We start from the raw sequence: 21,170 nt of genomic DNA on the forward strand, positions 1-21,170 counted from the left end.
GCTGGGATTCTGTGATTCTGTGATCTGCGCACAACTGCACTTGGGCTGCGTCAGTAAATTAAAAGCCTGCTTTGACTGAGACAGGTGGCAAAGTTTCCAGCAAAAAAAAGATACCTAGTTCCGAATCTCTTCACATGGTATCTTTTCGTTAAAGGTCCTAGAGGTTTTCGCCAGCTGAGCCTGCAAAGATGCAAGAACAGATTCGCAGGGAATAGTAAGATTTTATACAGTTAAATTCAACGGAGGCTTTACATTCACAAGCCTTTCAAGATGCTCATTTTCCTGGATACGCCAAGAGAAGGCTTGCCTGGTTTAGATCATTGGGACTATAAAGGAATATTTAAATAATTGCAATTGTAGAAAAGGACTTAGTGGTGATCTTGAGTGCTTTGAATCACTAAATACATTTCCTATGAAAAATGGCCGTCGGTAACATTGTTCTACGGAACAACTCCTGTGGACTAGGTCAGCTTCCAGCCACGTTGAACAGCAGCTTTCAGCCTGTGGCTCGCAGGTTCATGGGACTGCGCGAATTGTGTGTAAAACATCTGTGCAGTGAAACTCAGAAGAGCAAGCCCTCTGGCAGGAGAATTTAACTTACTGTCCTGGGGTCCTGCCTCCTGAGGGACTGCAAATAGAAAAAGGGTGAAACACACAAATGAAACCATTTCTAACCAACTCTGCTTGACTTGTAGGCATCAAGTTAAAGCCATTTCGCACAGCAACCACTTTGTGCGTCCCTGATCCCGTCTTTAATGATGAGCATCATCATTCTTTGTTGGCTCCTGCTGATGTCCCAGTCCAGAGGCTCCTGGTCAGTGCATTTATGGCACCAGGAATGGCTGGAGGAGGAATCCAGTTTGAAGTCTGGTGCAGGTACAGAATAACATCCTATTCTTTGTAGATGTCACAGCAATACAGAGAAAGACATATCTGCTATTGAAAAATCTCTAGCTATGGGATAGATATTTAATAAGGGGGAAAAAAAGGTGAGTTTATCAGCACTGGGTGATGAATATCTGCATTGAAGATTGCATTTAAGACGTGAGCTTTATTTTTTACCCCCAAGAGCGCTAATTACTCTTCTTACAACTTCTTTGGAAATTGCATGCTCTTAGTTTGCTTTCTTCCACTCGGTTATCAGCATAGTGGTCTAAAAGTAGTGTTTAAATGCTTGGCACATCTAAATTTTACTTGATAGCACCCAGGCAGTATAATTTCATTGTTTTGTTTTGTTTTTCCCCAATACAAGTCACCGATTACAAAAGAATATACTATAAAATGTTTGTAAGTTTAAATTGTAGTTTCTTTGGCAACTGAAGCTAATTACTAGTAATGGAAAGCAGAGACCATGAAGACAGGTAGCTTTAGAAAAGCATAATTATAATAATCTGTTCATTCTGTAGTAAACAAGCCAAGCTATTTAAAATTCGTAGTCACATGAGAATTATTACATGCAGGGTGTGTTCACATTAGTGTCGGTAATGGCCAGAGAAGTTGAAGTGACCAGTTGTTAGTGTCTGGAATTTCGAAAATGTGCTTTAGCTCAGTTGCCTGAGGACGATTGGACTTTGGTTTAATCTTGCCCTGACCACTCGCTGATAGTGGCTGTTAAATTTAGGCTGTTTGGAATGAATGGAGCAAATTACTGAGCCAGAAGCCTTTTAAGAATTCTGTAAACATCCTCTTGCCAGTTTGCAATATTTGAAACAGAAAAAGCTTACCGACAGATCCTTGTTATTGGGCAGGAGCTGAAGTACTGACTGCCAGATTCCACATCGGAGTGTTCTTGCTGCAGTGCTGTCAGCATCTTGAATCACTCCTAGAAGCGTATGAGGAAAAAGTAGAAACCAGCAGGTGTAATATTGCAAGATGTTGGGACTACTGGTCAGGCAGTGCTCTACCCAAGACTCAAACAGTCAGTTAATGTTCAGGTTTTGTCCCAAAAGTGAAAGGGAAAGACAAGTCTGTAGCACTACCACGTTACCCGGTCGCTGCTGCTGAAAACCCAGTGGATGCCTTGCTCCTGGTCTGCCTGTTTTTCATGAGACACCATGCCAAAACTCACTTTAGGATGCATCTGAAGCCAAGCAGCACAGTAAGAAATAGTCCAGAGTCACTTTTTACACTCACAAACCGGTACTGCAAGTCTGTTCTGCATGTAATATTTTTATTTATTGATGGAAATGGAGAGTGGAGAATATTTGGTGCCAGCTCCTGCTCTTGTTTCCCTTTGGGGTGCCAATTTCTAGCAGAGTTTCTGCTGGTTGACGTGCTATGACTAGTGCACATTTGCAGCATTACCTATGTGAGCACTTGCTGTTTTTCCTGTGGAAATTCACTTACTGGAGTTTATCCCTTGGCCGTCAGGACCCTAACTAGTGTTTGAAGACACAATTTAAAGTTGACTTACGTACAGTCTTGAGAGAAACAGCGATCATTTTGTCATCATCAGAACAGCACGAGTGACGCTGCTTCTTCGTGTCTTACCAGGTATTATTACCCCAATGTCAGAGACCAGATGGTTGCCAAAGGCACCTTGCCTTTGTCACGCCTGTGTGCCATGGTCACTATGCAGCATCGCGAAGAAATAGGGATACAGACTTTTAACCTTCCGTTGGTCCCCAGGACTGATTCCCCAGAGGAATTTCATCTGCGGTCTTCAGGTAAGGAAGACTTGTGGGTTTTCACTTGATGTGTAAAAATGAAAGTCTATGTATTTGCTTCCAAGGCAAATAAAAATATGTATTTGGTTTGGCAGCTGATACCAACCATGAGTGTTTTTCCTCTCAGCTTTCACTATCACCGTGCTTAGCAAAGAATCAGTGATTAACCATGAGCAAAGCTCAAACTCCTAACGAGTTTTGAAAAGCCCTCCCTGTGTATTGAGCTCCTTAGTTGCCAAATAAGCCACAGTCTAGTTAAGCTTCCCGTGTAAGGCAGGGAATGGGAGACCTGAGGAAGGGCAGTATGGGTACGAGGTGTGAGCAGAGACATCTTTCCGTTTCGCTGTGGTTCTTTCAAATAATACAAACATCAGGTCTGGGAAGGCCACTGAGGAAATCTGAGGCAGCTTCTTGGAGAAAATGGCCATTAAAAAAACCCTGGGGCTGGAGAGGGAGTTCAGTGTGCTTCGATTATTTTGTCATAGGTTGGCCACATGCAGCAGCAGCAAATCTGTCTCTCTGCAGATTTTGTCACTGCTGTGCTATGAAAAAAAGTGGGTTGGAATACTGCAGTAGGGTATTTTAAAACTGTTACAATGACCACACACACGAGGGCACGGCTGGATTAAACAGCCACTCCTAGTTTGATTAAGCCAGAAATTTGCCAGCCAGAAGGAGCTGTTAAGACCACCTGATCGGACTGCCGGTAGGTCTGGTTTCAGCATGCAGTCCTGCAGATTTCCTTCTGTGCCCTGTGTCAGGCCTAACTTCTCGCTGAAGCACAGCCCCTTGCATGGTCAATCTCAATGGATTTCATATGGAATTTGTTTTTTGCATTAATACACTAAGTTTTATATTAAGAGGTATAACTATGTATTGATTATATTGGATGTAACTGTGTAAAAAGCTGACCGTGTCTTTCCTTTCTTCCATTTAATCCAGGCTTGCTAGATGTGAGTGTGAGATACCAACGATCCATGAAAACAGCAGCAGGAAAAAGTGCTCAAGCTGTTTCTCTTTCTGTACAAATACACAGAGCAGCTGGTTTGCAAGCAGCAGCTAGGTAAAGCCTAATTGGAAAAGGAAGATTTTTCTCTTAAAATAGCTTTATCTGGAGGCAACAGGCTGAGACATTAGATTAGAACAAATTGTAACTGGCCAACTTTCCGTCTGCGGAGACCGAGATTCAAACTGGGTTCTGATCAGAAGTGAAAATAACTTTATAAAGAACATCAGTGGTTATTTTTGTCCCTTAAGTTGCAGTATAGCATGGTACCATTCGTTCTGCAGAAGGATTGAGTTTGTAAGGGCATATTTTTCTATATTTCCACATTTTTCTACACCAAAGGCTGATATAAAAATTGGCTGCTATAAAAGGGTACCTATATGGGCATTGGATCTTGGTGTTACTGACGCTATTTAAAAGCTAGCTGAGATTTTTCTTCTTGAATTTCGTTGTGGAAACATCGATAACTAACTAGTAGATGTAACATGTTCCTTTTCACCAGCAGGCTGCTGCTCTAAGTGCATGGTATCACCTGAACTTAGTTCCAATATGTGATTTTTCAAGAATTAAGAAAGGACTAGAAGAGAGGGAGTAAATTCCATAGGAGAGGGATGGCTCCTGTCTTTCTAGAGCAGTGCTCACTGACCCTTTCTCAGTGTTGCTGAGCTCCTGATCCATCTTAATTTGAGTAGACTCTGTAAGATGAGGGTCACTACCAGATGGTGCTTGGAGAAGTTAAGAATGACCTCAGACTCCTCATCCTTCAGGTGTATGACCCGAGTAATACCTGGGTCTGTTTTACTTGTAAATAATTCCATCTGATAATTTCGCCTCCTTTTGCTTGTCAGTACTAGTCTGTCAAAATAATTTGGCTTGGCCTTTTGCTTCCTTCTAGAGCAGGTTCTCTGGGACATGATCCTACAGCTTCTTCTGCAGTATGGGATAGTTTTAAAGGTGCTGAGTACTTTCTCAGCCTCTTTGGTCTCAGATCCTGACAATGATAAGAGCACAGCCGCCAGTGATGGTCCTTGTGATAGTTACTCTCACCATTTCATATCTGTTCCTAGTACCTTCAGATGAAAAAAAATATGGTGAAAAGTAATATGCAGCCAGAACCCACATCTATTTTGACTTGCTGCATTCACTGTTTCCTCCCATCTTTTCACCATGAAGACTTAGAATCGTAGAATCATAGGTTGGTGAAGACCTCCAAGATCATCAAGTCCAACCACCAACCCAACCCCACCATGCCTGCTTAACCATGTCCCCAAGTGCCACATCTACATGGTTTTTGAACCCCTCCAGGGATGGGGACTCCACCACTGCCCTGGGCAGCCTGGCCCAAGGCTGACCACTCTTTCTGTGAAGAAATTTTTCCCAATATCCAGTCTAAACCTCCCTGGATGCAACTTGAGGCCATTGCCTCTCGTCCTATCGCTGGTTACTTGGGAGAAGAGACCAACCCCCCCTCACTCCCCCCTCCTGTCAGGGAGCTGTAGAGAGCGAGAAGGTCTCCCCTCAGCCTCCTCTTCTCCAGACTGAACAGCCCCAGCTCCCTCAGCCGCTCCCCATCAGACTTGTTCTCCAGACCCCTCCCCAGCCTCACTGCCCTTCTCTGGACACGCTCCAGCCCCTCCATGTGCTTCTTGGAGTGAGGGGCCCAAAACTGAGCACAGCACTCGAGGTGCGGCCTCACCAGTGCCGAGTCCAGGGGCACAATCCCCTCCCTACTCCTGCTGGCCACCCCATTCCTGATCCAAACCAGGATGCCCTTGGCCTTCTTGGCCACCTGGGCACACTGCTGGCTCATGTTCAGCTGGCTGTCGACCAGCACCCCCAGATCCTTTTCTGCCAGGCAGCTCTCCAGCCACTCCTCCCCAAACTTGTAGCGTTGCATGGGGTTGGTGTGACCAAAGTGCACCTTTGCTTTGAAACCTTTGGTTTAATTCTTTTAGTTCCTAGCTTGCTTGTACATTATATTCATTCTCTTTCTTCTTTTCTCTCACTTCTTTTCTTTTTACATACTAAATGAAGAGCTGTGGCACAAAAGAACCCTTCGGTGCGGTACTATGCAGACGTGGGAGTTAATGCTTATGTCTCTGTGCACCTCTCCTTCCTCCCCGAGGCAGAGAGACGCAACACACGAGCTGTGGCTCGTACTTTCTGCCCGGAGTTCGAGCATCACATAGAGTTTCCTTGTAACCTCATCATTCAGAAAAGTAGTGGAGAAACCTCTTGTCTGGGGGAACTCCTGCAGTCTGCCCATATTGTCTTCTCTGTCTACCATCAGAGCACCAAGTCAGGTAAGGACAAATGATTACAGTGGCCAAATGCCGTTGCAGGATGGTCCAGTCCTCTTAATTTTCTTTCAAAGAGAGACTATTCTGTGCAGTTACTGATAGATGTGTTTACCTAAACTGTCTTCAGAGAAGGTTTTGGGAGGTACTGTTCCCATTGTGCAAAGAATTAAGCTTTGTAAGACTCCAAGTGATCAAGATCACCTTTTAAATGAAAAGATAATGCAATTATCAGTAATAATGCTGGACTCTTGGAGCACCCCGCCTTTGCATGTGCGTGCCGTATTGCTTCCACTTCATGAGAGGTAATGGAGGTTCAGAAAAATGATGGCTTGAAACCCTCCAGTGATCTTGTGGCAGATAGAACTCTTTTACAACATAACAACGTGTTGTAGAATTATTTTATAAACAAAATTTAGCTAAAGATGACATTGCTTTTTACTGCTAGGGGAGAAAAATTGGGAGTGCCATGTTGTTGGGGTAACCAAGTAGTCATATAGACCACTAGCTCCCCACTGATTACGGGATGCTCATCTACGCAAGTATTCCCTAAAAGTTTCTCCAAATTCAGTGCTGGTGGAGCACGCATCCTGTCATGAATGTGCACTGACAATACCTACAGACAGGTTTTCTTCACACCCCTGTTCCTCACTGATTTTGGCCTGATATGTCCTGGGCCATTTGTTTTGATTTTTGTCCTTTTTTTTGGTGGGTTAGAAGTGTTTTCAGCGTGAGAGCTGAGCTGTTTGCTGTGGAGGTGATACAGCTTTCTTTCAAAGGAGACACTGTCTCGATCACTTCTAAATCATGTGTTCCACTTTGGTGTATTTAGAAAATCACTTATTTTCCAGCCCCTGAGACACTGGCAGCTCGGACGTCAAGAGATTATCTTCTTGGGACAGTCACAATTCCAACCAGAGACCTGCTGAGAAGAAGATCAGGTAATACAGCAGCGCTACACTGCTGGTGTTCTGTGTGAATGCTGTTCTAATTCCTTAAAACAATCTCCATTCCCATTTTGGTTTTTATGTGGGATTTCATTTGGGTTTTTTTAGACCAAAGTTCTTTCAGACATTGCACGTGTCTTCATGAAAAATCTTGTGTCAGAAAACTCATAGAAGTCTTGTTGTTTGAAGCGCTGTTTTCAGGGTGTAGGATGTATAGGAGCTGAATGAATATTCTGAAAATACTATGAAGAAATTTTACTCCATCCCAGCTAAAACCAGCACCCCTCCTTAGTATTTTGTTCAGTGCTGTTTATTTTCTACCTTAAGGTGTAGTGTTTGGTGGAGGACAAGTTATTGCTGTTCAGATGTCGAAGCTGGAAACAAAGGCTTAGATAAGTTAGAAAGCAGCTGGATTAACTTTTTTTTAAAACTAAATGTAAAATACCTCCTCTGTCTAGTGGTAGTTTGTGATGATTATGTCTTGCAGCAATGATATTTTCACAGAATCACAGGATGTTAGGGTTGGCAGGGCCCTCTGGGGATCCCCCAGCCCAACCCCCTGCCCAAGCAGGGTCACCCAGAGCAGGCTGCACAGGACCGCGTCCAGCCGGGGTTGGAATATCTCCAGAGAAGGAGACTCCACAGCCCCTCTGGGCAGCCTGGGCCAGTGCTCCATCACCCTCAGAGGGAAGAAGTTCTTCCTCATGTTCAGCTGCAACTTCCTCGGCTTCAGTTTGTGCCCATTGCCCCTTGTCCTGTCACTGGGCACCACTGGAAAGAGTCTGGCCCCGTCCTCCTGACACCCACCCTGAAGAGATTTGTAAGCATATATTAAGGTCCCCTCTCAGCCTTCTCTTCTCCAAGCTGAACAAGCCCAGCTCCCTCAGCCTCTCCTTGCAGGAGAGATGCTCCAGTGCCCTCCTCATCCTCGTAGCCCTCCGCTGGACTCTCTCCAGTAGCTCCTCATCTTTCAGTGTCCTGTGATCTTTCATTATTGTCTTGGTTATTTCGGCTTTAATTTCAGTACAGTGGTCATTTTCTCTGCCATGAAGTTTTGGGTTTATTTTTAATGGGAAGAAAGGACAAATGAAATGAGAATTCCTAATTTGATAATTGGAGATTCATGGGATACAGTTTCATTGTAAAATGAGTATCATTAATGAGATAGAATGTAAAATGCCTTTGGGATCAGAAACTGAGGTTTCGACTCAGAACCACTGAGGTTTTCTAAGGTCTAACAATTTGCTGCTTTTTCAGTTTGGAAATTATTTGACGAATTCCAAACTTTCGCAAGAAATAAACACTTCAAGTACTGGTCTGACTAATGACCCAAGTGTGTAAAATTCTTTACTGACGTTTTTTGAAAGGTAGGAGAAGTCTAATTATGATCTTTTCTCCTGAAGGTATCTCAGGCTGGTACCCAGTTACCCTGGCTGAAGATGCGATGCCTTCACACGGCACAAACATCATGCCGGCTGTTGCGGGAGGGCTGGAGCTTTCTGTTACCTTCGCTCAGCAGGATGACAGAGAGCGTGTTTGGGAGGCCGCTAAGCTTTTGGGATGGAACAGCGAGGAAGGCCACGGAGACAGCACAGATGATAGCGACGAATGGGAGCAGAGTGCCGACCCAGCGACTGTGACCATCTCAACCCCGAGAGTATGGCTGCCGGTCCACTGCGTGCTGCTTGCAGGCCAGGCACACCTAAATAAAAGCACTTATTGCTACCTCAGGTATAAGCTGTATAATCAGGAAGCCACGTGGACTTTGCTTAGGAGGCCAAAGCTGAGTGACGACACGAAGAACGTTACAGTGAACTTTAAGAAGCCAAGCAAGGTGACTCTCAGAAGGAGCCAAGGGTTGCTTTGGTTCTTCAGAGAGGAGAAATTAGAAATCCAGGTGTGGTGGGCATATGGTAGAGAAAATGATGTGGAAAGACCACTTGATACAGATCGTCTTATTGGATCTGCCTATGTGGACCTCGCAGCATTAGCAGAGAGGTCAAGGACAACACTAAGTGTTAGCGGTAAGTTCTTAAAGAGCGTTGTCATGTTTCACTCCTCTTTATTGATGTTCTGGTTTGTTGCTTCTCTGGTCACTTTAAGCAAAATATTTCCAGCTTTGTTTTGTCCTGTATGCAACATGCACTCAACTCCTCCTTTCACTGAAGATAAACAAGGTTAGAATGCTTGCTTCTCTGAATTCGAAACTTAGCAAGTTTAAATGGGTGAAAAATTGGCAGTAATGATCGGTAATAGGGTGGGCAGTTAGCCTACGTGGACCGATGAAGAATGTTTCTTCAGAATTATGGATTGGGCGTTATAACAGAGTGAGAAGCAGTAAGAAGAATGTCTCTCGAGGAGGCTGAACGCCTGCAGTCAGAGCAAATGCCTGAGCACTGAGAAGGCCGTGGAAACGTTGGCTTCATTCGGTTACTTAGGCTTCTGTCCTCTACATGGTATCCATCAGCCACCAGCTCACAGGTAGATCAGTGGACAGGTCATTGGCTCTTCTTCTGCGTACGCTCAGGGAAGGGAGAAAGAACAAGAGAGAAAGCAAATTTTTATGCTGTGTGTATGTTGTATTCTCCATATATGCATATACAATTATTCAGAGGCCCTATTCCCAGGAATCTCAGGAAGCTGATGTGCATTAAAACAGTAATCTGAGCTGCCAGTGGGGAAATGAAGGGGTGCCCAGTTTGGGGGACTTGTCACCTGTTTTGACCCTTTACAAGCTGATACTTCTACCAGTGCGCTGAGTGATACCTTGCATAGAAATTACATTGAAAATCAAAATTCGTTCATCTGGTCTGATGTGAGATCTTTAATGTAATGAACTTTAGCAGCTGTTTTCCAAGATCCTAGTTTTAATTTGGCTTCTTCAGCTGGTTGCTTGTGAATTCTCCTACAGGGGTTTATCCGTTGTTCAGATGCAACGCTGCAGACTTAGCGGGAGCTGCTGTACGTGTGCACATCGTCCTTTCTTCCACTTCTGCTGCTCTGCCCGGCAGGCTTCACTGTGCTGAGGAATACAGCAACAGTGAAGATGAAGGCGCAGAGGAAGCCCCTGATCTGGGCCAACAGGTCTCTGAAAATCAGAGTCAGAAAGTGGGCATCATAAGCTCGGAAATCACCAATGGCAAACCACAAGAAGAAGACGTGACATTTCTGGAAAACACATTTGCTGTCAACATCCTGGTGGAAAGAGCAATGCATCTAAGTTTAAAAGGTAACATCACCACCGCCACCCTTTTTTTTCCTCTCTTTTTTTTGTTTTGTTTTGTTTTGTTTTGTTTTCCTAGGATCTGTTCATAGCAGGTGCTACATGGAACAATTTAAAAACAGTTCCTCAAACTGCGTGGCCAAGATGGCCAACGGCATCCTGGCTTGGATCAGGAATGGGGTGGCCAGCAGGAGCAGGGAGGGGATCGTGCCACTGGACTTGGCACTGGTGAGGTCAAACCTCGAGTGCTGTGCTCAGCTTTGGGCCCCTCACTCCAAGAAGGACATGAAGGGGCTGGAGCGTGTCCAGAGAAGGGCAGCGAGGCTGGGGAGGGGGCTGGAGAACAAGTCTGATGGGGAGCGGCTGAGGGAGCTGGGGCTGCTCAGTCTGGAGAAGAGGAGGCTGAGGGGAGACCTTCTCGCTCTCTCCAGCTCCCTGACAGGAGGGGGGAGTGAGGGGGGGTTGGTCTCTTCTCCCAAGTAACCAGCGACAGGACGAGAGGCAATGGCCTCAAGTTGCATCAGGGGAGGTTCAGATTGGATATTGGGAAACATTTCTGTCCTGAGAGAGTGGTCAGGCCTTGGGCCAGGCTGCCCAGGGCAGTGGGGGAGTCCCCATCCCTGGAGGGGTTCAAAAACTGTGTAGATGTGGCCCCTGGGGACATGGTTGAGCAGGCATGGTGGGGTTGGGTTGGTGGTTGGACTTGGTGACCTTAGAGGTCTTTTCCAACCTTAGTGATTCTGTGATTCTGTGAAACTTACTCCGGCACAGTGAAGGGATGTGATGGGTTTTGAAGCTGGCTCTGTAGTGTGCCAGCCCTGAGAGCACAGCATCATTGTATAAGCAGGGGGTTAAACTATTCAGCCTATCTCTATTAATAAAATCCAGAATATAAATAATGTTCACTGTCGCAGATGACAGCTGAATTCTGAAGTTTAGCGGTATCTGAATAACTTAACCCCAAGCCGCTCATATCTCGAAGACTCTTGCAAATTTGCATTTTTAGCATTATAATCAATTTGCAAAGCTGGCTTACTGGTGCTATCTGGAGGCTGCCAGACCCAGCAGCGCGGAAGGGCAGAGCAGGCTGAGCTCACCCAGGCCTGACGCGCTGCTTCCCGCTCTGCAGGGTGGGAGTTACACTTCGGTGGCTCGTCACTATGCTGAGGGTCACCAAAGAATTGCCCTTTGCTTTTAAATCCATACAAAGCTTAATAAAATATTCCTTCCTAGCAGGTGATGTTTGGTTCGCGACGCGCGGCAGTGTGACGCGCTTGGTGAATTTGCATGTGCTGGGAGCGTTTTGTTTTTCCCTTACGTCGCAGTCTGTCAGTGAATCTCTTTACTAAAGAGGAATTAAACCCTCTAAAGCACACCAGGCGCTCTCCCCTTCACCTTGGGCACCTCTGGCGCTGCAAGAGTTGCTCACTTTGTGTTTCCTCAGCACTTGGAGTGATCTGATCGGGTTTGGGCCATCGCACGCTCCCTAAATACGCACAGGAGTAAGGAACTGACCCGAGGTGAGCTTGCTGGCAACGCCTCTGTTAAGATCAGCTGTTTCACAGCCCAGGTGGCACGCCAGAAAGGAACACTCAGCATTTTATGGTGCGATAACACAACTAAAACAGTCAAATATAAGCCATGATTGAAGTGTAAGTAATTCTGATACCTACGCAGCCCCACAGGTGGCTCTTTTATGATGCTTCTGTAATCTTGGGGAATTCAGCGTCTTTGGAAACCTGATGCGACATTGTCGGTTACTGCAAAGTTTTTGATGGGATAAAGGAGGTTTCTTCTGATGGTGTATGCTCTTGCAATATGTCCAGCTTCCAACAACTCACCGTTTCAGGGGATTTTTAGGAGTGGCTAACCCAGAGGCAACTGATACTCTGAAATAAATGCTGTGTAAGCTGGTTTCAAGAAGAATTTTCATTCTTTGTGATGAAAGTTGTATTATTATGTTACAGATGACAAGGCTGGTTCCAGCCCAGTATGTTATGGAGCATAAACTTCCTGCCTTTATGGAAGAATTATTTAGATAGGTAATTGACCTGGACAGGCTGGAAAGTTGGGCAGAGAGGAACCTGATGAAATTCAACAAGGGCAAGTGCAGGGTCCTGCACCTGGGGAGGAACAACCCCAGGCACCAGTACAGGCTGGGGCTGACCTGCTGGAGAGCAGCTCTGTGGAGAGGGACTGGGAGTGCTGGGGGACGACAGGGTGACCATGAGCCAGCAGCGTGCCCTGGGTGCCAAGAAGGCCAATGGCATCCTGGGGTGCATCAAGAGGAGTGTGGGCAGCAGGGCGAGGGAGTTTCTCCTCCCCCTCTGCTCTGCCCTGGTGAGGCCCCATCTGCAGTGCTGTGTCCAGTGCTGGGCTCCCCAGTTCAAGGAAGATGAGGAGCTTACTGGAGAGAGTCCAGCGGAGGGCTACGAGGATGATGAGGGGACTGGAGCATCTCTCCTATGAGGAGAGGCTGAGGGAGCTGGGCTTGTTCAGCCTAGAGAAGAGAAGGCTGAGAGGGGACCTTAGAAATGCCTCTAAATCTCTTCAGGGTGGGTGTCAGGAGGACGGGGCCAGACTCTTTCCAGTGGTGCCCAGCGACAGGACAAGGGGCAACGGGCACAAACTGAAGCCGAGGAAGCTCCAGCTGAAGATGAGGAAGAACTTCTTCCCTCTGAGGGTGACAGAGCCCTGGCCCAGGCTGCCCAGGGAAGCTGTGGAGTCTCCTTCTCTGGAGATATTCAAGACCCACCTGGACAAGGTCCTGTGCAGCCTGCTCTGGGTGACCCTGCTTCAGCAGGGGGGTTGGACTGGATGACCCACAGAGGTCCCTTCCAACCCCACCATGCTGGGATTCTGTAATTTTCAGAAACTGAGTGAAGATACAAAAGGTTTCCCCAAGCCTCTTCAGGTTTCTTGTCGTCGAAACTCAATTTTCCTGTTTTCTTTTTCTTCATCTTCCTAATAATATAAAGACAAGAAATGGCCCAAATTTCATAACATTGCAAAGGAATGAAATGAATTCTGTAAAAACACTGAAGTTCTACAAAATGCAGAAGTTCAAACCACCAGGTCTTTTCTTTAAGTTAGTTTTGAGCATTGTTTCAAACAGTATTAGAACAGAATTTTCCATGCATCTTTAAGGACTGAAGTTGCTTTAATCTGCAGTTGCTAAGCTCTTCCTTCCACGTTTTTTGTCTTTTTCTGTACAGCTCTCACCTCCCCAGGGAAGAGATGTCTGTTAATTTTCTTCTACCTGTGGTAGCCCTGGGCACGTTATGCTGCCAGTCCGGACTGTGCCATGCAGGAGGTGCCCTAGGCTTAAAGCTTTTTGTGTTTTACCCAGTTCCTGAACTGCCACCTCAATTCCTTCTCTCACCTCGTCCTCCAGATACTGCTTTTATAAAGCAGAATGAAAGTAGTGTTTCTAAGCGTAACTTCTGTGCAAAGTTCAGGCATTGGGAGTTGCTGGGCTAAGTCAGGCTCCGTAAGACTCCTTTGATCGTGGCTGAGCTTTATTAGAGCCAACAATTCTCTCTGTCATAGGCTTTTCTTTTCCTAGAAGAAAAGGCAGCTGACACTTGAGAAGAGCTGGTTTTGTCTTTGAATACAAAGATTGATTTTTAGGTGTGCCTTTCCGTGCAGGAGGTGGTGAGCTGGGCTGGACAGGTCTGGCTTATTTGTCTAAGCTGAGCTCGCGTTGCCCGTGTCTGTGTTTGGATTGTCGTATCTACTCTGTGAAGAGTTTGTGTGGCATGTTTTGACTGAAGTCATTGTGGATATTTAAAAAAAAATAATCTTATTCTCAAGCAGATCCTCATGGTCAAGGCATAAATGAGCAGTAACTCAGTAACTGGGCACAAACTGAAGCAGAGAAAGTTCCGTCTGAACATGAGGAAGAACTTCTTCCCTCTGAGGGTGACGGAGTCCTGGCCCAGGCTGCCCAGGGAGGCTGTGGAGTCTCCTTCTCTGGAGATATTCAAGACCCGCCTGGACAAGGTCCTGTGCAGCCTGCTCTGGGTGACCCTGCTTCGGCAGGGGGTTGGACTGGATGACCCACAGAGGTCCCTTCCAACCCCTACCATTCTGTGATTCTGTAAGCTACTAAAATCAGTCGCATTTGATCATATTTTCACAGAGAATCACACTTTAGGAGAAAAGAGAATTCTTTTTAGTTAGATCTGGTTCATACTCATCGGTTTTGGTTGTTCCAGCGAGCAAGGTCTTGGAAAAGCCCAAAGCTGCATGCTGAGTCCTTGGAAAGCGGCAAGGAGGAAACAACCTGCAATAACTGAGTGATAGTCTGTTGCAAAGTCTGACCTTGTTTCCCCTTGGCTAAGTCCGTTTCTTCTAGCAGATTTTCCAGCTACAAATTCACCATGTGAACAGCTCTGTAAGCAGTAAAGTGCTACTACAGCTTTACAAGCCATGATATGCTGCAGCAAGTTAATCTCACTGATCTCCCCAGTTCAAGAAGGATAAGGAGCTACTGGAGAGAGTCCAGCGGAGGGCTACGAGGATGCTGAGGGGACAGGAGCATCTGTCCTACGAGGAGAGGCTGAGGGAGCTGGGCTTGTTGAGCCTGGAGAAGAGAAGGCTGAGAGGGGACCTTAGAAATGCCGATAAATCTCTTCAAGGTGGGTGTCAGGAGGACGGGGCCAGACTCTTCCCAGTGGTGCCCAGCGACAGGACAAGGGGCAACGGGCACAAACTGAAGCCGAGGAAGTTCCAGCTGAAGCCGAGGAAGAACTTCTTCCCTCTGAGGGTGACAGAGATCTGGAACAGGCTGCCCAGGGAGGTTGTGGAGTCTCCTTCTCTGGAGATATTCAAGACCCGCCTGGACAAGGTCCTGTGCAGCCTGCTGTAGGTGACCCTCCTTCGGCAGGGGGGTTGGACTGGGTGACCCACAGAGGTCCCTTCCAACCCCTGCCATGCTGGGATTCTGTGATTCTGTAATGTGAACATCACTAAAAGGGTCCGAGCCTGGAGGGGAAGGGTCACATACATGAAGGGAGGGGGCCCTAAGCATCTCTCCTCCTCTTGGGGCTATAATTTAGTGCAAGTGATTGTATAATTTCTGCAGCTTTCATTCAACAAGCTCTAATCCATAATATCCAGCAGCATCTGGGGAACTTCTAGCTCCACCCCTTCATTTGACCTTGTGTTCCTCTGATGAGAAACTACCTGCCTCTAAGTGCAAACCCGCCCAATTCAGACTTGTTAATTCAGTATCTGTTTTCTCACAAACCTTTTCCCAGGTTAGTTCAGGACAAACGAGGGAGGAAACGCTGACGGTTCCAGCCCTGAACGATGTTTATACAAGGAATCTTGTAAAGGTTTCTCTGGTGCATTGCGGAGTGAATGCCATCCCAGTTGCTTAGCCTGGCGATCACAGAGGTCCAGTGTGCGCGTGGATTAAAATGGTATTTCCTGAAGCTACTTAAAACCGGCTCTGTTAAAACCTGCCTGCTGCCCTGTGTCTAGCTCCCTGGTCTAGGACGTGAAGGCAGTTGGTTTTTCCCTCTCAATCTGTGATAGAAACTTTGATGTTTTGACCAAAATGTTAAGGCCTCATCTGCAGTGTAGAGTTTGATCTCTCAGGTTTCCTGCTGGTGCAGGAGCAGGGCCGGTGGGAGCACACGTGCACTTCAAGCAGTAATAGTAACTGGTATTTTACTTTCCGTGTAAGACTTCTACTCTGTCCCTGCTCAAAGCCCATACCACGGGAAAATGCAGGGGCCTGTGAGAATTGATCTGTCAGACAAGCTCCCATTTCTGCAATGGCTGTGAAGGGCAGTGGGAAAAACTGGGAGGGAAGCCAGCAAGAATTTGAAATAAAACTGTAGATGGTGCTTTTTCCGCTGTGTTTAAACCCTCATAACAGATGAGGGCGTGACTTGTTTCTGCCTTGCGGGAATGTGAAGTTTCTCTCGTTATTTCAGTCTTTCTGAGATGAACTACTAGAGGCTGTAAAAAAGTTTATTAATCGTTGGGTATCGTTAACACTGGGTATGCTTTTTCTTATTCAGTCAGCACAAGTCAGCTTCCTCTCAGCAATCCAGCCGGGAAGTCAAACTTCACATTTTCTGTCGTTGCAGTTAGGATTGCCAAACCCTGTGGTCCAGCGTGGAAGGTAGATCGGGCACTGGAACAGGGTCCTGGGGACCTGGGTTTTATTCCTGGCTTTGCCTCCTGATTTGTCAGATGATCTTGGGCAAATGGTTTTTCTGTTTCTCCTTTGAATATTCCAGTTTCTGCCCTGTAGAAAGTTCACGTAGTCTTTGCTCCCATTGTAAATACAAAGTATTTTCAGCTCCAGCAATGAACAGGACTGTTTCCCAGGTAGTGGATTTCTTTGTTAATTATCTGTTTTTAATTGCTGAACTGCCTTTAGACTTCCTTTTTAACAAAAAAAAAAATACTAATAACAAATCTGTATTTAATTCTGTGTAATTTTAGGGAGTCCTTTGACAGACCGTGAAGTAACAGCACCCAGTAGCTGCGTATCGTTTGCTGTCGCTGGTGCAGATGCTCCGATAACCACTTCGGTAGTGGAAAATACAGACTCGCCGGTCTGGGACTTCCAGCAACAAGCAAGGTGAGCGACACGGACTCGCACAGAACGCACTCTGGATCTGACAGCCAGGCCAGGTGTGGAGAGGACACGGCCGGTTAGGAGTGCCTGGCCCTGTACTCGCAGCTAAAAATTCTTGTCTCCGTTTTTTACGATCACCACGTGTCCATATTGGGCAAGAAGTTGGTTGAGGAGGTTTGGTCTCAAAGCTAACGTGAGGAAGGGCGGCACCTGGGTTGGGGCAACCCCCGGTACCAACACAGGCTGGGGGATGAAGGGATGGAGAGCAGCCCTGCCCAGAAGGACTTGGGGGTGCTGGGGGATGAGAAGCTGCCCATGACCTGGCAGTGTGTGCTGGCAGCCCCGAAGGCCAAGCGTGCCCTGGGCTGCATCTCCAGCAGCGTGGGCACAGGGCGAGGGAGGGGATTCTGCCCCTCTGCCCCGCTCTGCTGAGACCCCCCAGGAGTCCTGCGTCCAGCTCTGGAGCCCTCAGCACAGGACAGAGCTGGAGCTGTGGGAGCGGGGCCAGAGGAGGCCCCAGCAATGATGCGAGGGCTGGAACCCCTCTGCTGGGAGGAAAGGCTGGGAGAGCTGGGGCTGCTCAGCCTGGGGAAGAGAAGGCAGCGGGGAGACCTTAGAGCAGCTGCCAGTGCTTGGAGGGGGGTAATAACGAAGATGGGGACAGGCTTTTTAGCAGGGCCTGTAGTGTAGGACAAGGGGGAATGGTTTTGAACTAAAAGAGGGGAGATTTAGACTGGATATAAGGAGAAATTAATTTATGGTGAGGGTGGTGAGGCACTGTCCCAGGTTGCCCAGAGAGGTGGTCGATGCCCCATCCCTGGGAACATCCCAGGCCAGGTTGGACGGGGCTCTGAGGAGCCTGATCCAGTTGAAGATGTCCCTGCGCATGGCAGAGGGGTTGGGCTGGATGGCCTCGAAATGTCCCTTCCAGCCCAAACCATTCTATGATTCTATGACCTGCACTGAACCTTGGCTGCGTTGTATTTGGCTTAAGACCTTGGGTGAGTCAGTGTGTTTCCGCTCATTTGTAGTTTCCCCATCTAGAGGAAGGGGCTGCGAGTTGCTAAAGGACTCTTGGGAAGGTTAAGTCAGACTTGATCCAATTTCTTGGCTTTTTCGCTACGTTTTACTTTGTTTCATGCTTAGAAGTTATGCCCTGGTTCAGGACCAGAGCTGTAAGTTTGGGTTCACCAACTGTAACTTGATGTATCTGGAAGTCAGGTTTCTGACTTGGACCTGTTCAGCCTTGGCTTCCTCTGCAGTCGCTGGAGAGACACAGGCACCGGTGAGTCGCATGACCTGTGTTAAAGACCCAGCTCAGGACAGAATTCCCAAAGGATACCTGTTTCTCTCCAGTGACTGCCAAAATAGTGTAGGGAACATAGCTCAGACTTCGATATCTGAGCCTAAAGTAGGGCAGATGAGTTGACCGCTCCAAGGAACCTCAGCAGATCGAGTCACACATGGTAATACTCGGTGATAAAGCCGTGTTTGCAATCGTGTGGCTTCCCCCGGGTTTCTATACCAGATTTTAATTTCATTCCAAAGCAGTAGCCAAAAGTGTTTTTGAAACTAGGTACAGGCAACAAGAAAGCACGCTGAATTTATTTTGTCCATCACAAAATGCATGCAAATATATACCAGCGCCTGCACAGGAGTGGGCTTTTCTGCTACGCTGCTGAATTGGGTTTTTGGCTTTAGGGAATTGGTAATTTGCTAATTTGTAATATGATGATGTAATATGATTGAAAGACTCTGACAGCTGAAGTTTAAAAGTTTCCTTTCAGAGCTTGCTTGTGCTCAGATTCACATCTGAATTGCCTCATGCAAGTTAAAAGCTGTTTTACATTTGACACTTCAGTTTTCAGGGTGTTTTTTTCCAGAAATCAACTTCAAATATTGCAGCTTTCAACCCTAACCCCAGTGCTTGGTTGTCACTGTGTTATTGAGTCAGGAGATAAACTGTATTTCTGTTTCTTCATGGGTTTATTGTCTTATCTTTCAAATTTTCAAAAAGTGAGGAGAGGGCAATACTTCTTGAATGAGCAAAAGCTGAAACCATGTAAAGACAATTATCTTTTTGAGGGCTGAATGATTCTGGGTTTTGTTGTCTTTCCCCCTCGCCATCATTCCAGAAAGAAACGGATTTGTCTGGGTATATACAATGGCATTGAAACTTCAGAGTATTTGTATAAAATATTATGATTTTCATTCCCAACAGGTTATCCAAAGAGCTTCTGCTGGATCCACAGCAAACCTTGGTCTTCAAAGTGTGGCATAAAGCAGGTAGGGTTTGTAGTGTGGTGTTGAGAGGAGTCTTTTCTGCATCCCGTTCCTTGGGTGACTTCTGTTTAATACAAATAAAGTAAATTCTATGAAGTAAATTGGAGAGTAGAACTGTAGTGACATTTTTTACCTTGTGCTAGAAGAACGCTGGAGAGAAATACCCACCGATTTCCTGTTCCTCATCATCTTTCTTTTCCCTGTTAATCATCTGGCATGGTTTGGTTCTGTTTTTAATTTGACAGTATTTCAGAGGTAGGATTTTCCCAGTGAAGGACATTCTTCGCTGTGCCTTTCATATGCTGTTTGCTGCCTCGGCAGCTGTTGAAGTGTGGCCAGCCAGTTGGAATCAAATAATTCTGTAGTGGCGTGGAGATATTTTAACAATTGCTCCTGTGTCCAGTCTCAGCATTCACTGGGGGAGTTGAAGGCCTTGGGTTTCAAACCTAACAACATAAAAGCTTTTTCTAAGCATTTTTACTGAACATGTTGTTCATTGTTGAATGATAAAAGATGCTACTAATAGTTCAAACTGGTGTTTGTTTGTTTTGTTGATAGCCAGATTACCTGGTACCAGTTTAACTGGTACCAAGCAAGCACAAAAACCCATAGAATCACAGAATCACAGAATGATTTGGGTTGGAAGGGACCTTAAAGCTCATCTGGTTCCATCCCCCCTGCCATCAGCAGGGACATTTTCCACCAGACCAGGTTGCTCAGAGCTCCATCCAGCCTGGCCTTGAGCACTGCCAGGGAGGGGGCAGCCACAGCTTCTCTGGGCAACCTGGGCCAGTGTTTCACCACCCTCCTGGGGAAGAATTTCTTCGTAATATCTAATCTAAATCTGCCCTCTCTTAGTTTAGAGCCGTTCCGCCTTGTCCTATCACTACACACCCTTGTGAAAAGTCCATGTATGTGTTGTTGGGAAGACAGCCCTGCTTCTTCAGTTCAAACTGCTAGGAGATGATCTATAAAATACTGGAAAGTTTTGTTTCTTTTTACATGTTAAAGTTCAGCTGGCTGATTTCTTCCTTCAAAAATAAACTTCCCGTGCAGCTCAGCCTTTCTCTGTATTATACAGAGCACCACGTGTACACATTGATTCTCCTGCCGGTCCCTCTCCCTGCACTGGTCTTTTGTTTTCTCTGCAGGGACATTTTTAGCTGAACGTAACTGCTAAGGAAATCCAAATAATATCCTCTTCTTGGATAGGATTGTTTGTGCTGCACTTCAGGTAAATTTGCAAGGCAGAAAAGACAAAATGTTGCACCAAAAAAAATGCAACAGCGTGATGACAAATCAGCATTTTTGCAAGTTTTGGCAGAGTGAAAAGGGGAGAAGTGGGAGTTTCTGAAGTGAGAATTCAATTCTGGAGGCCGAATGCATTTGCTGAGGTCCCCGGATCGGCCTCCAGGTTCATTTTTTCAGGTCTCTGATTGTCCCTTGTTTCTAGCCCATTTTCAAGTTGAATATTTTTCCCTTTATTGCACCCCTTGTTTAGCTAGTTCTTCTGATCAGATATCGCATAGGGTATGTAACCCTCAAGTCCTTTCTTACACCCGCAGCAAGGCCCTCCTCCTGCTGTGAGTTACTACCAGTGTAGGTGTAAGGAATAACCTGAGTTATCGGCAGCGGCCGCTGGGACAGCTATTTTAACGAATCTGTAGGGAGGAGGCTGGTTTAATTGCTTGAAACAATTTTTCCTCCTTCTCAATCGGACACCGTAGGTCTCTTAATTTGAAGCATGTCAACAACCAAAATAAGCGTTGTTCTGTTTTGTATTTCCTCCACTTTTTTTTGTCCCGCTCTTTACTTGCTTTTTACCTCGTAAGAGCTGTCACCTTTTAAACCATTTTTTCAGTTTGATAAGGTGTCTTTCCTTTAAAGTTTAGACGTATTTCTTCTCCCAACTAACCAGCAATAGGACGAGAGGCAATGGCCTCAAGTTGCATCAGGGGAGGTTCAGATTGGATATTGGGAAAAATTTCTTTCCTGAAAGAGTGGTCAGGCCTTGGCCCAGGCTGCCCAGGGCAGTGGGGGAGTCCCCATCCCTGGAGGGGTTCAAAAACTGTGTGGATGTGGCCCTTGGGGACATGGTTGAGCAGGCATGGTGGGGTTGGGTTGGCGGTTGGACTTGATGGTCTCAGAGG

General features: G+C 46.3%; 1 protein-coding gene across 3 annotated transcripts in view; it reads left to right on the forward strand.

Annotated features, from left to right (window-relative positions):
* Positions 1 to 21,170, forward strand: part of C2CD3 (C2 domain containing 3 centriole elongation regulator) — a 66,861-nt gene that overhangs the window by 25,382 nt on the left and 20,309 nt on the right. For all 3 annotated transcript variants that reach the window (XM_075414805.1, XM_075414814.1, XM_075414823.1), the window contains exons 18-26: positions 696 to 876; positions 2,494 to 2,666; positions 3,609 to 3,729; positions 5,707 to 5,975; positions 6,821 to 6,910; positions 8,320 to 8,940; positions 9,828 to 10,145; positions 16,602 to 16,740; positions 18,959 to 19,023. In XM_075414805.1, coding sequence (XP_075270920.1) covers positions 696 to 876; positions 2,494 to 2,666; positions 3,609 to 3,729; positions 5,707 to 5,975; positions 6,821 to 6,910; positions 8,320 to 8,940; positions 9,828 to 10,145; positions 16,602 to 16,740; positions 18,959 to 19,023 — 1,977 coding nt within the window. The remainder of the gene's footprint in view (positions 1 to 695; positions 877 to 2,493; positions 2,667 to 3,608; positions 3,730 to 5,706; positions 5,976 to 6,820; positions 6,911 to 8,319; positions 8,941 to 9,827; positions 10,146 to 16,601; positions 16,741 to 18,958; positions 19,024 to 21,170) is intronic.

Source organism: Opisthocomus hoazin, chromosome 1 (genome assembly GCF_030867145.1).
Source record: "Opisthocomus hoazin isolate bOpiHoa1 chromosome 1, bOpiHoa1.hap1, whole genome shotgun sequence".
Classification (NCBI taxonomy): domain Eukaryota; kingdom Metazoa; phylum Chordata; class Aves; order Opisthocomiformes; family Opisthocomidae; genus Opisthocomus; species Opisthocomus hoazin.